The sequence below is a fragment of the Pungitius pungitius genome, chromosome 13 (genome assembly GCF_949316345.1).
Source record: "Pungitius pungitius chromosome 13, fPunPun2.1, whole genome shotgun sequence".
In the NCBI taxonomy this organism is placed as follows: domain Eukaryota; kingdom Metazoa; phylum Chordata; class Actinopteri; order Perciformes; family Gasterosteidae; genus Pungitius; species Pungitius pungitius.
In genome coordinates, this window is record NC_084912.1 from 16,619,736 (window position 1) to 16,633,548 (window position 13,813).

The 13,813-nt window shown below is 43.8% G+C and overlaps 1 protein-coding gene across 1 annotated transcript in view; it reads right to left on the reverse strand.

Annotated features, from left to right (window-relative positions):
- Positions 1-308: 308 nt before the first annotated feature.
- fbxw4 (F-box and WD repeat domain containing 4) overlaps positions 309-13,813 on the reverse strand; it is a 33,356-nt gene continuing 19,851 nt past the window's right edge. The window contains exons 6-9 of the mRNA XM_037465885.2: positions 11,455-11,520; positions 4,058-4,198; positions 610-751; positions 309-496 (exon numbers count right to left, since the gene is read on the reverse strand). Coding sequence (XP_037321782.2) covers positions 362-496; positions 610-751; positions 4,058-4,198; positions 11,455-11,520 — 484 coding nt within the window. The 3' untranslated portion in view covers positions 309-361. The remainder of the gene's footprint in view (positions 497-609; positions 752-4,057; positions 4,199-11,454; positions 11,521-13,813) is intronic.

The window sequence follows — 13,813 nt, forward strand, 5'->3', positions numbered from 1 at the left end:
TGTTGGAGTTAACGTGCCTATCCCTAATATATATATATATACACATATAACAGTGTTCTGTACCTTTTGGGACAAACCACGGAAGTGGCTATAGATTGTTGATGACAATTAGAAACAGTGAAGGCACTTCTTACTAGCTTTACCTTTCAGAACCAATGGCGTTAACCAATGAAAAGTGATATCTGGTTTCACTATAGGAATTTCTGTACTAGGAATCCAAACTCCTAGTACTTTGATGTACAAATAACTCAGTTCTTCCAAAAACAAAAATGTGAAAACAGAACAGAATAAGCCATTCCTTTTAGTGGGAAAATATACATTTTTATTGAACACATGTATTTGAACAGTTTGTGTGTGTGTATCATCTGATGTGGAAAGGGTTTTGTCTGAAGTCCAGTGAGTGCAGGGAGGTGGCCAGGGCTGCATGGAGGTGAGAGCTGCTGAACCTCAGGCAGTACACCGGGCTGCTCACGGGGCGGGAGCTCAGCTGGAAGAACTGCAATCACATCATCGTACGGCTATTTTATTGTTCCCCATCTGCCATTCGCTTCACCCAATGTGTTTCTAAACACATGGTACTGTAGCCCACTCCCACTCTGAGGACGTTACCTGCAGGCATTGGCTCTGCCGTCTGTCCCAGAGTCGCACCACACCGTAGTACGACGAGCCGCTGGCGATCATGTGATTCCCATCCGTCTGGATGCAGTACAGCGCGCTGTCATGAGGTTCCTCCCACTCCATCACACACTTCCTGTATGAAAAGGATGGGGTCGTTTACGCTCTCTGAAGACAAAGCGCCTCGTGATAGAAAGGAGTAGGATATAATAACTGTTTTAAAGCATGTTAATGTTATCTATCGTTTTAGATACAAAGACCCCGGCAATGATTACATATCAATTATTATGCCATGCCCCATGACAAAAAAATGTACGTACAGTGTGGTCAAAAGGTTTTATGTGTTGGTTTTGTTGCTGTATCTGTGTTCATGTGCTAAATGTGCTGGTTTTACTGTAAAGTGTCTGTCATGTAAAGCACTATATGAATAAAATATATTCTTATTTAGCCTATTCTTTGCCTTAAAAGTGAGCAGATGTTGGCGTGTGGGGTGCAGGCTGCACAAATAACTGATTCCATCTCCAGTAAATCTATACTTCTCATGCAGGTACTCGTCGGGAAAAGCTAAAGGGTCCGATCTGTAATGTAATGGGACTATTTCATGGACATGCGGAGTGATCAGGTGTTATTTGAGGGGGGGCGTGTACCGTCGGCTGTCGGCACTTGGAGTTGTATGGACCTGTAGTCATAGTCCCAGTGTTATGCTAATGTTGAACTAAAATAATAAAGTTAGCCAAAGATGCCACGGCTTGAAACTTGTACGCATAATACCACACACTCTGCCCCCAAACACCCTCTCACGTGTGAAAGCACGTCTCGCCGTAACACAAACAGCCTTTTTGTGGACTGAACAGAGCTGAAGATTTTATGGAAATCCACTCTTGGTTCATTCTCCGCCCTTTGAGAATATGGAGCAACAAAGGTGATACGAGTCATTGTTATCAACCAACCCTGAGTACACACACACACACACTGCACTTGCACTGAGAACAGTGTTAGAGTGAGGACTTTTTTGAAAACTAAGGAGAGAAAATCAATACCGTTGATATGTGCTAAATTGTCAAGGTTATACTAGTAAACAATTGGTATTAATTGATTGAAAATGTCTTTATTTTCCCAATGACGGCTAAAGGGTTTTTAAAGAAACCTCCTTTTCATTTATAATCACATATCAGCAAGGAATTAAAAAGAAATTATTGTACTCATACAATAAAGTGATATCAGCCGAAACAACATAAATGTCATGTCTCCAACACACAACTAAGGGCCCCAGCAGTTTGTCTTAATCTTGATAGCAGGGGGAATAAAATAAAGAAAAAAATATTCAAGTGTTCCAGTTGAAAGAACAAAGGTTGAATATTGTAGAGTTTTACAGACAAAGATGTACACTGTCAACAAGGAGGTCAAGCTGTGTGTGCGTGTGTGCGTGCGCGCTGCAGAGTGAAGAGCGAAACAGGGTTGCGGTGCGCGTGGCTTAAGACAGGGAAAGTATTTTGGGGATGAGTATTTTCTGCCAATAGACATTGATCCTCCATTAGTGCAGCCTCATCAATAAGTGATGGAGATACACAGGAGCAGACAATGGGGAAGCAGAGACGTCTGGACACACACACACACACACACACACACACACACTCTAATTGTAGAACATTGGGAGGTCACCCATTGTCCTTCCATCCTGAAGGTGAAACACACACTTCAATCCAACTATGTAAAATGTAAAAAAAAGAAAACACGAACAATTGTGGTATGAAATATAGAAAGAAAAATGAACATACATTTCACACATATAGTATACTGATGTTCTACTGCCATGCAATGTATTAGTCAAAGCATGGAGGCATACTTGGATCATTAGTGTAGACGTCTTTCCAGAAGGATAACATGACACCATGATATCATCACATTAGTAATGAGATGAAAGTGAAATGAATGTTAAATGCCTTATTAAGCTATGTTGGAACACATGTCTCCTCTATAGCTGAATTCTATAGCACCTTTATCCAACATACAAATCACTTGAGTTACTTCTCATACTCATTGAGCCGTGTTCCACTTATTATTACTGAAAATGTAACATTAATTATCAATAACGTGACATTATATCTGATTTGTATCACCCAAATTATACTCTTTTATACATCACAATGCTTGGGTACATATAAAGTGACAAAATGTTTTGTTTTATAAGAATGTCAGTACATATTTATAACTTGATTTATGTAAATATTAGGTTTCTATCTATGTGACACCATTTGGAGAATAAACCAAAGACGGACAGCCCAGGCTGGTTAGTGAAAGTAAATGTACTCTGTCACAACATAGAAATACATAGTTTTAACAATATAGAATGATTTTTTGAGACATATGTGTTCATTTAGAGGAGAGGACAACAATCATTCATTAGATCTCTTAATCATCATGGGAATCACTGATCTGTCACACTGCATTTGGTTATGGCGGTGAGCCCCCAACTTCCAGACAACCTGAACCTCCTGGAAGACCCTGGGAGTCTTTTTTTGAGGCCAGTTTGGTTTGAGCGCATGAATTATTGATATCTAAAGAGGGGCCCCCCTCTGTCAACCTTAGCCCCGACCCAGCCCCTCGCTAAGTCCCCAGAGCAATCTGCCAATCAGATCGGATTTTTCCTACTTGACTGACCCCTCCTAAACAAGACCTGAAACCCCTCTAACCCCCGCTGTCCAAAATACATGCTGCCTTCCTTCCCTGGTCACCTTGCCGCCATATTCTGCAATCAGGGCTGCTGCATTAATATTGTTACAGCAGGGGGAGGCTCCCTGTGCTCACACTGCTGCAGATAAAAGCACAAGTCAAGGAAAGAGTAAAACAAAAGGGCTCAGAGATGTCAAAACCCTGCGTTGAAGGTTGTTCCTCTCCAGCTCATCTGGGGCTTAGGCTGTGTGCCTGGGCCATCCAGTCACATGTCAACCGGTACCTCATTGATTGGTGCATCTTACATTTTGGCACTTGGGATGTTTTCTTTGCCGCTGACTAAAACCACTTTGCAAAAAAAATTCCTCTATGCAGGAAAAGCCCTGAGCTCAACTGCTTTCACTTTAGAAATCATTTTATCTTCTGCAAATGATACTTTTACAACTGCTTCCATGGATGACTCATCAGCAAAAGAATCCACCTGCTGAATCGCTTTCATACCAAACTGACAATGCCATCTCAAACATGAATGCACATTTAACTCACTTTACTGTGTTTTCATAAAATATATTACAATTATGCTTTGTAGCTGTGGTAGGAAGTAAATCTAGTGTTAAGACCCCAAATTCCCATAATGAGCCTCCTTTATAGAAGATTTGGAGTTGATCGTGGTGTGGTAAAGGTCTGGAGCACTGTACAGCTGACGCACTGTAGATGTCACTATTTAACGAAACAGACCCGGGTGGGGGAGCACCATGGAGTGGAGTACCGTGGGCTGAGTCGCAGGTCCCACAGGCGGATGAAGGTATCATAGCCGCAGGTGAAGAGCTGGAACGGAGACTCAAACACCATGTCCAGCACACCGGCCCCGCGGCGGAACTCTGAGCCCAGGCTGCACACACACTCGCACCTGGTGGAGGAGGGATATGATCAATGGCATGTTACACATCCGGGTAAAAACATATGCCTACATGTGAGATCAAGAATGAAAGAATATATGTGACAATGCTGTTATAAAAATGGGCAGAGAAATATATGGAAGTAAATCTGTGTCATCGGGGGTTGAAATAAAAAGGTGATTGAATTTCTAGCACTGAATATTTATGCATTGAAATTATGTACCTGAATGTTTTTCAACATTAAAACACTGAAAGAAATTCAACCTAAAAAAAATCACTGTTACAATATTCAGCCCAAAAAATTCAGCCGTGAGACACCAACATCCGGGACACTACGGTAGAATGAATGAATTTTTTGGGCTGAATATTTTAGCAGTGATTTTTTATAAATAAACCCCCGATGACACGGATTTACTTCCATAGAAATAAATAATACAAATAAACTACTGCCTCATTTAAAATGTATTAACATTCATAACATTCAATGAACTCATCTCACAAATCACAAGGTACATAGTTGTTTGATTTCTACCTTTTTAATTATGATTTCATTAAACTATTTACTAATAATCTAATCAATATATTTTAATGACAAACAACAAATAACCAAAAAAAAACTCGCTATAAATTACGACGTCTAAACTAAAAATGAATTTGGTTTCAATTAAAATCCAAAACTCTGACTAAACTTTGTTACAATATATTAAGTGAATGCTGATCTATGGAGGAAACATGATTAAGACTCTTAATCTTAATCTCGCCTCATTGCGGACGATGCATCCATCTACCAGCTCCTAATGGCGTTCCCATCATGACGACCTATACAACCCTTCACTCCTATTCTGGGTACTGGGGGGTCTCCTTCTGGTCATAAATCGACTGGTGCACCATATTGCACCCTTTCCACGCTCCCCATTAGTGCTGACAACTCACCAATCCGATCGTCCACATAGACAAGACTGCAAGATATGTGAAATTGCTCAGTCCTCCACTCTTATCCTGAATGCAAACCCGCCGCGGCAAGTACTGATTGAGCCAACAGAGCCGCGTCGTCAATGTGTGGTCCCACTGACCTCTGACCCTGCAGAAGCTCTGCTTGAAGATTGCAAGTGGAATCTGTGGCGCAGGACTCCCTGGAAGACCCTTGTTGATGTCTATTCCAGTAAATTCATTTGAAGCAAATGCATATAATCTCACCATTGAACTGTCAAATCCTTAAAATATCCAAAATGTCATAATAACATGTCGTTATTTTTCCGACCTGTGTGTGTGTGTGTGCTAGTCAGCACTATGCTTCTCTGATCACGGCTCTGTCCCACCTGCTCCTCGCCTCTTGATTATTGCAGAATAACTGTCTCTTTGTTGCGACTTAATACCCTCCATGACCGTGACTGTGTGCGACTCTCACACTTTTGATACCTGCTCCGTAGCAACCATTTAAAGGAGGCCACTGTCCTTGGCGACCGAGTAGCCCCCGCGCTGCGCCTCGTGCCCCCCTTCCCTCGCCCTAGAGCTCAATCCGCAGGCTCAGGCTGGTAATCCCCCAGTATTACCCCAGGGGGGCCTTCTTATTGGACCAGGGCTTTCCCCACAGGGCACCTTATTGGGTGAGAGCTTTCTCATTGCCAGGGTCTCATGACTAAGCCCAGGCCAATGGGGAGTCTATGATGAGGCCGGGTTTGCGTCTGTGTGGGGTAGTGACCCCTCATTTTCCTCTTACCACTAAAACCAAGGAGCTTAGCGCATGCCACACAAAAAAAACCCATTCAAGCCAAAGGGATACGAGCCGGTTCATTCATAACTAAATAATGATGTCTCCATCACAGCACGGGCCACTCTAACTAAAAAGAGATCATGAATTCATAACCCCCCCTAACCGTGGAAAGCCTTCTTCAGCTCTGAAAGTCAAAAACAGTTACAGACACCCAAATGTGAAAGAAAACTGAAAGCCGGGCTTCCATAAAATGGAGCCGACATCTGCGCGGGGATCTTAAAGCCGGTAATAGCACCATGTGAACGAGCTGTATCACAGCGCAAAAACAGCAGGGATTCCCAAATTGGTAGGTCGCCGGCTTTTATGAGGCCGCGTGTGATTACAGGATGGAGGCATGAGCGTGTACTCTGTCAAAATGACTGTATCTGTCAGTGAGCATGCGGCGCGGCGCGTCTGATCTGACCATCTTTTTGGCCCGTCTCGGGTCCAGAACTGTGGAATACTGCGAGCTGAAGCAGCCTAAAAAAGCACCGCGTATTGGCTGAGGCGCTCAAAGCGCTGGAGAGGAACTTTGCAAGAACATCACAGGCGGTGAGCTGGCCCACGTTGCTGTTCAACTCATTAATCCCACCTAGGAGGGAAAATGTACAGACGTCGTACTGCATGTAAATTATGTTGGAAACATCCGGATCAAAAAAAAAAAAAAAGAAGTGAAAAAGCTGCAAACTCAATCAATTCAGATCCGTTGTATCGGTGCACACTTGAGTTCTGGGGATTGACAGACATAAAGAGGCATTCTTGTTGTTGTTATCAAGTTGTCTAACATTAGATTTGTCTGTAAGATCAGCTGTACAATGAGCAGTAAACAAGTAAACAAACATGTGTGTAGTGGATCGAGAGATGCAGTGCTTCTCCGCTTCCTCGACTGTAACTTGCTTGATTATGAACTGATTTGCATGAAATTGTGTTAATAACAAGGTGAATAAGTTATACTTATTCACCTTGTTACCTATAATAACACCTATAACACCTTGTTACCTTGTCACCTATAATTACACATGTTTCTAAACAGAATTGAATTGCATTACTGTGGGCCGGATGTTGTGAGCTATGTGCCAAAGCATCAACCTTCTAACAACCACCACCTCACTCTGGGACATGCAGGCTCTGGTCTATGAACTCCGAGGGCCACGTCACATGTCAATTACTCACAGTTTACAATTGTGTGTGTCTAGTTATACTTTGTAGCGGTTTGTGAGGGATTGTTGGTACACAGGGAGAGAGAGAGAGAGAGAGAGAGAGAGAGAGAGAGAGAGAACGTCGCCGCCCCCCCCCCCCCCCCCCACATCAGTCTCAAAGTCTGAATATGAAAAAAAAGATCCGAACGCGAAAAAAAGTTTAGAATCTGAAAATATAAAATCTGCAACCGAAAAATATAATACAGTGAATATCAAATATTGTATTTTTCAATGTTCAACAACAAAACAGGTTCACATTTTTTGGCTGCATAGTTACCCCCCCTGAAATGGGTTAGGGTTGGCCGGCTGAACGGTTTGCCCCTGCCCATGATGATAATAATAATAATAATACTACGTAGAAAAACCAAATGTCGACTGCGTCCTGATTACTTCGGACGTGTCTTGGTCGTCATTAGAAGCTCGACTTCCCAAAGCCTACACAATCTGAATCCCAAGGACACAATAGGGGAGACAATAGGATCAAAAGAATACAATATGAACAAATAAGTGCTAATTGATGGACAAAGAATTTGAAAATATAGATAGCAGATGCCACCCAGGTGAAGTTAGCCGGCTGGGACATTCAAATAAAAGTAATTGGATTAGATTAGATTCAACTTTCTTGTCATTGCACAGTACAGGTAGTGAGACAATGCAATGCAGTTGAGCATCTAACCAGAAGTGCAAGAGAGCAGATAAAGTGCAGAGTATATTTAAATAAATTTACAGTGTGAAGTGTATATGGAGCAGTACATACACTAAGCAGGATTTAAAATGTCATTGTAAGACAAACGCACAAAGGCAAACTATGAAGAAAAGTGGACAGAGTGTAATCTAAGGAGAATGATCCTTTAAGCCTCATGTAAAAATGATAAAGATTCAAATGTAAATGAAGAGAATTATTGTAGTTGTAGTAGCTTTGTGAGGTGGGCAGACTGGTGGCCCCTGCTGAGGGGGGGGGGGGGGGGGGGGCTGACTTAGTGATTGTTATGAGGGGGCTGCTGGCTGTGTGACATACAGGGTCCTGATTTAAGCTAGTCTGGTCTCCCTGCAGGAGTCAGGTTGGCTTTATAGGGGCCACACACACACACACTAGGTGTAAAAGTAATCATTAATGAACTGACAATGTCTAGGGAAAAAGGAGAAGAAGCTGAGGGCATTATCCTTCAGTTGTGGGGACAGCCAAAGAAAAGCAGTGTGTGTGTGTGTGTGTGTGTGTTTAGCCGGCTGAGCTCTAAACAGGAGCCTGGGGGACACACTGGGGGAACAGGCCCTCTCGTCAAACCTCGTCAGACAGGTAGAAAAAGACGCCCCGCTGAGGTTTTTACTCCCTAAAACAAACAAGAGGGGAGCAACCTGCTGCACGTCAACCCAATTTACCCAGATGCTCGGCTCCCGGCGGCGGGGGAAGGAGGGGCGCATCGGTAAAGACCACCTTCCCAAAAACAATAAGTCGCATACGTGAGCGGGCATAAAGACAATGGCCGCTACAATTTGTAAAACAGAGTGTCCACGCTGACGCAGACATTTCACTCCGCTCTTTTCAGTGTCCGGAATGTGAGGAATCCTGTCCTGGCCATTCGATCGTGAAAAAAAAAGAAAGAAAAGAAGGAGGGCTCCTCTGAAGGAACAGAGGGGACCTTTGGGAGCTGAGAGCAATGGCTAGGCTTCTTTCTCTTTGATGCCGTCTTCACCCCCTCTGTGTTTAGCCATGAGCGAAGACGTTGTGAAAAAAAAGTCTGGGTGCTGCTCCAATGGCGCTACTTCTGTGAGATCCTCTACATGGCTGATCATAAGAGCTCTTTGTGCCACCGGGACCCAAAAAGAACAAAAAAAAGAACGTGCTGAATCTAAATCGAAAGTCACAAGAGTTCCGTGGAAGCTTTCCCCAACTGCCGTCAGCCAATCGGTGCGCACCAAAGGAAAAATAGATGATGGCTGGATTGTTTCTAAAATAGAAAGACCTGATAAAAACCTGCTTATTAGCTCTCAGGTTTTTTCCAATCAAAATGAGCTGGTAAATCATATTTCTTTGAGCAGTTTGCTTTTTATAGCTGGTTAAAAATCCCTCATTTTAAACTCTGTCAAATGGAAAAATAAGAGTAAAAACTTTAGGTTTTTGTTATGAGGGCTTATGCTTTTCCACAGAGAGACAGGAAGTGGCTGCTGGAAGCTTGTGGTCCGGCTGCCGTTGCGGTGGCAGCTGTTCTGGCCGCTCGTTGTTTGTCGCTGCAGGTGTAGCAGTGTTTTGGCTCGGGTGGCTGTCGGATCAAAGGGACGCGCTGTTGCACTAATGCACAGCGTGGAGGCCAATGCTGGTGCGGGCGTAGGGGTCGATGGTGCTGTGTCATCCAGGGGAGAAGGAAAGCATCTTTTGGTCTTCCTCCCAACTGACACGTTATGGAGCATTCTCCACTCACAAAATTATCCATAACAAAATCACCTAAGTACACCTAGGTTACGTAATCGCAGTAAGGTTTACCTTAGTTATGAAGACATAATCCTTTAGTAGTAAGCATCCCACTGACGCTAGAGTGGGAACCGGTACTGTATCCGATGAGAGTAAACATGAAGAATGCACCTCTTTCACTCATTTGACGGTAGAGTCATATGCAGCCTGGGTGAGGAACCCTCAGGGTGCACAGCAAAGACCACAAAGGACCTGTCTACCTGCCATTTGTCAACAACCCTTATTTTTAAAGAGGCAAAAAGAAGAGGAAAACTGGCTATTTCCTTTATCAATCCTAAGACCACATTCTTTTCTCCTGAGTGATCCACAACAGTAACAGTAACCTCCACTTCTAATGCACTGAGGTGACTGAGACACACACGGCTTTCATCTGACTCGGAGATAACTGAGGCAGCTTTTATCTTAGAGCAATAGTAGATAAAAAGGATGGATCATCGTGTAGTTACTGGAGATCGAGTAAGCGACAGAAATAAATCACTTGGACTTCTCCAGGTCTGCTACACCTCGTCAATTCTCTCCCACCACCTTCCACCTGTGGCCCAACCTGCTCCCCCGGTTTCCCGTCCTCTCCCCTCCTCGGGTTTCTAGAGCTGTTTGGGGCGCAGGAAGCAGCCTTTTTTGTGTTGTGTCGCGTCAGCCTGTTTGAATTGTCCCAGGTAAAGCTGGGAATTACAGCGGCCTCAGAGGGATGTATCAGGTTTAAGCCTCGCTTTTCAGAGACAGGAATTTTCAGAGGCCCCTTGGTTTTGAACTGCTCCTCGCTCAAGAATAGCGCGTCCCACGGTGATGTGAGACCGGCGCTTCAAGGGGCCACGCTGTGTGTGTGGACACGCACTGATGCATTAGCATATCGTACGCTGGTCACATCAACAGAAGCCATGTGGGGACAGTATTCTGTCAAATTAGGCACAAGACACCAGAGGATTTAGTATAGGTATAAATATATAAATATTTATTGTCACTATTATACACCTAAGATGTTACTTGTTGCCAGTGTTTTGGTTTATTGAGATCTTAATTATAGAGTTAAACATGGAGGGACTAAGGTATGAGCTTCCATCTATGTTTAATCTAGATTATGAGTAATGTCCACAATGAAATAACCCACAAAAAGAAACCTTAACTTGAGCATGTTACTAATGTCAAAAATGATGAATGTTTATAGTGTTCAGTTGCTATTTACACTTTTGTTATTGTTAGAATGGACCCAATTCATTCATTCACTTTCGCTTTTGATAAAATAAGTAGCATTTCAAATTAAGCAAACATCTCAGTCGTGTATGAATAGATAGAGATATTGACACATAGTATCAATGTAGATACAATAACAGTTTAAAATATTGAGTCTAAATTGTGATTCCGGAGTTTGGGCTGGTCTTTAAGCTATAATATATATAGCTATAATACTACCGGCCTCAAATCACCATTCACTCATCAATCTTTGAGCATTTGGTGTTTTTTAGCTTGTCCCCATAGATAAACCTCATATAAAGAGTTATTTAGAGACCATCTGTGAGGTTTTCAGAAAACCTCTCCACCTTTAAAAGTTAGAACCAAGAACCTACCGGGCAGGTTCTGCTGAGACCCCTTTTCTAACCAAAGGGTACCATCTAGAGCCCACTCGCAGGGTTCTACCAATGACCCTTTTTTATTCAAAGGAGTTTCTTTTAGAACCAACAAAGGGTTCCTCCTGAGGCTCCTCAGCGGCCCGACTAACCGTGGTTCATGGCGACCAAAACTTTTGTCGTGATGCATGCATCGTTCATCAGGAGGCTTGTGTGCAATGACTAAACAAGTTGCAGGCTGCAGCAGCGTCGCAGCAGGCCAGAGGCGCTCTTTACCCACCGCTCAACGTCCCAGACGCGCAGAGGGGAGACGTTCTCGCAGCACGCAGTGCCCGTCACAAAGGATCTGTGCACACAGAGAGAGAGAGAGAGAGAATGAATAGTCTAATATAGACCACTTAAACCAGCTGAACTCAAAGTGCTAAGCATTATTTTTTATTTGATCTTTTATTCATATGTCAAGCTTTTTTGGGGGAAAAAATGTATCTCCGGCTTAAAGATGGCTCAATGTTTAACCTCATGCAACACGTCACTTTTACTCAATCACCCTCCCCCTTCCTGAGTAGTGTCATTGTCCTCAAGGATCTCTCATTGAAAGATCAGTGTGTAACCGGCTGGCACTCCTCTCGGAATCGGCTGCGTTCATAGTCTGTCGTGTTTTGGTCTCCAACAAATCGGACTCACTTGAACGGTCTGATTACACGGCTGAATATGCAGTGATTGTGTGACACGCAGTGCAGAAAATGCAGTATTCTCACTGCATCCGGCCTTGGTCTTGCCTCACGGTGTCAGGGCACTGTGGATGTGCTCATTGCTTGTCTCAGTTCAGCTGTTCGTGACTACATTGGCTGACGTTATCAACCAACATTAGTTCTTGTTGCTGTAATCAACCTTTCCCGTGAACATGCACTTCAGGTGGCATGCAGAGCAGACAACATGCACACACTTTCATGTAGGAATTGTCTTACACTTTGGGGTTAAACACAAAGCTTGTCACAGAGCAGCTTTTCACACACAAACACACACCGGCCCGCACACACTTGTCCCTGCCTCCATCCACCTAAAACATTGTTTCTCAGCAGAAGAAAAGAGGAAGAAAACTACAACAGTCGTGATCCTTTGATTGGAGTGGCAGGTTGGAATTAGCAACCTAGGTATGCACGCTGAATACCATGCATGTGGAGAGGTGGAGAGGCAGTGAAAGGAGAGGGGAGGAGCGCTGTGGGAGTGGGGCTGACAGGTTATGTTTGGGTGTTAGCAGCTATGTAGAGGGTGGGGTGGTGGCCAGGGGTGCTGGTGGTAGGGGGGCTTCTGTTGGGCCTGGCCCGAGTCTCAGGGCTTAGCGCCCTCCTACGGGGTTGACGGACAGGGGGGAGGGCCCACTTCTTACACACAGAGATAGTTACCAATGTGTGCTGTTGGCTGGATGATGAATGCTGCAGACCGAGGACACGGAAGCAGAAAAAAAACCATTTCTCTGGATTCTTGTAGCGGCTACAGAAGGAAGATGGCTAGGGAGAGTCATATATGTTGACTTCTTGCAGCAGGTTTACACACCAGCTCCTCTGAAGCATCAACACTGACACGTTGCTTCCAGCGTGACCTCCAGTTCTGGTGGGCCAAAACAAGCCCTCTAGAGTTACGGACATCAACCCTAACCCCCGAACCTATAAAGCCAATATTTAACCAAGTTCAAACAAGTGTCGCCGATTTTGAGGAAAAAGGAAGACTCAACGTACTACATATATTAAGCGTTACATTACATTTAGCTGACGCTTTTATCCAAAGTGACGTACATTGCATTATAACCCATGCGTTTTGCCTGGGGAGCAACTAGGGGTTGGCTGTCTTGCTCAGGGACACTTCGACAAGGCACATGGGGCAGCCGGGATTCGAGCCACCAACCTTGCGGCTCCATGCACCACCATGGCCCGTTTACTTTTCTCAGCCTCTCCTCCCCTCTAATGCTCTGCGTTCAGGACTCAGCAGTTCAGTCCAGGCAGAACTGTCGTCAAGTGACTTGGTTTCAGCGGAATCATTCATGGCTTCCTAGTTACACCGAGAAGCTCACAATTTTACATCTAGTACAGGATTCGGTTCAAGCAAATGGTTGATATTGGGCATCATTGCAGATTAAACAGTCCTTTGTAACAAATTAAACCATGTTTATTTATAATGTTTCATTATAAATAAACCCAAACCTCTTCATTCAGAAAATGAATAAACTGATACATCATCAAGTAGTATAATATAGTATATATTCAAAGCACAAACAACATTTATGTCGACCCCAAGGTTAACTCCCTGTCTCTTAACCACAGTGAAGGGAAGGAAGCTATTAGCTCCAGCTGTGGTCCAGGCCAAGGGTCAGGAACACTGTCGCAATGTGACCAGAGTCTGTGCTTTTGTTCAAACACAACTACTGCTGTCATGTTGTCACCAGCCATGTACTAGTAATACTTTAAAATATAAATATGGAGCTCTGGACAGAATTACTGAATCACAGATGTTTTGTATTTTGTTCAGAGCCCCACAGTGATGATGGTAGTGAGTGACCTCATCAGAATGTGAAGTGTAGCTTCCCTCACCAGTAGTAGTGGTAATTTAATTACCAACAGGATGGGCTCGCTTACGTATCT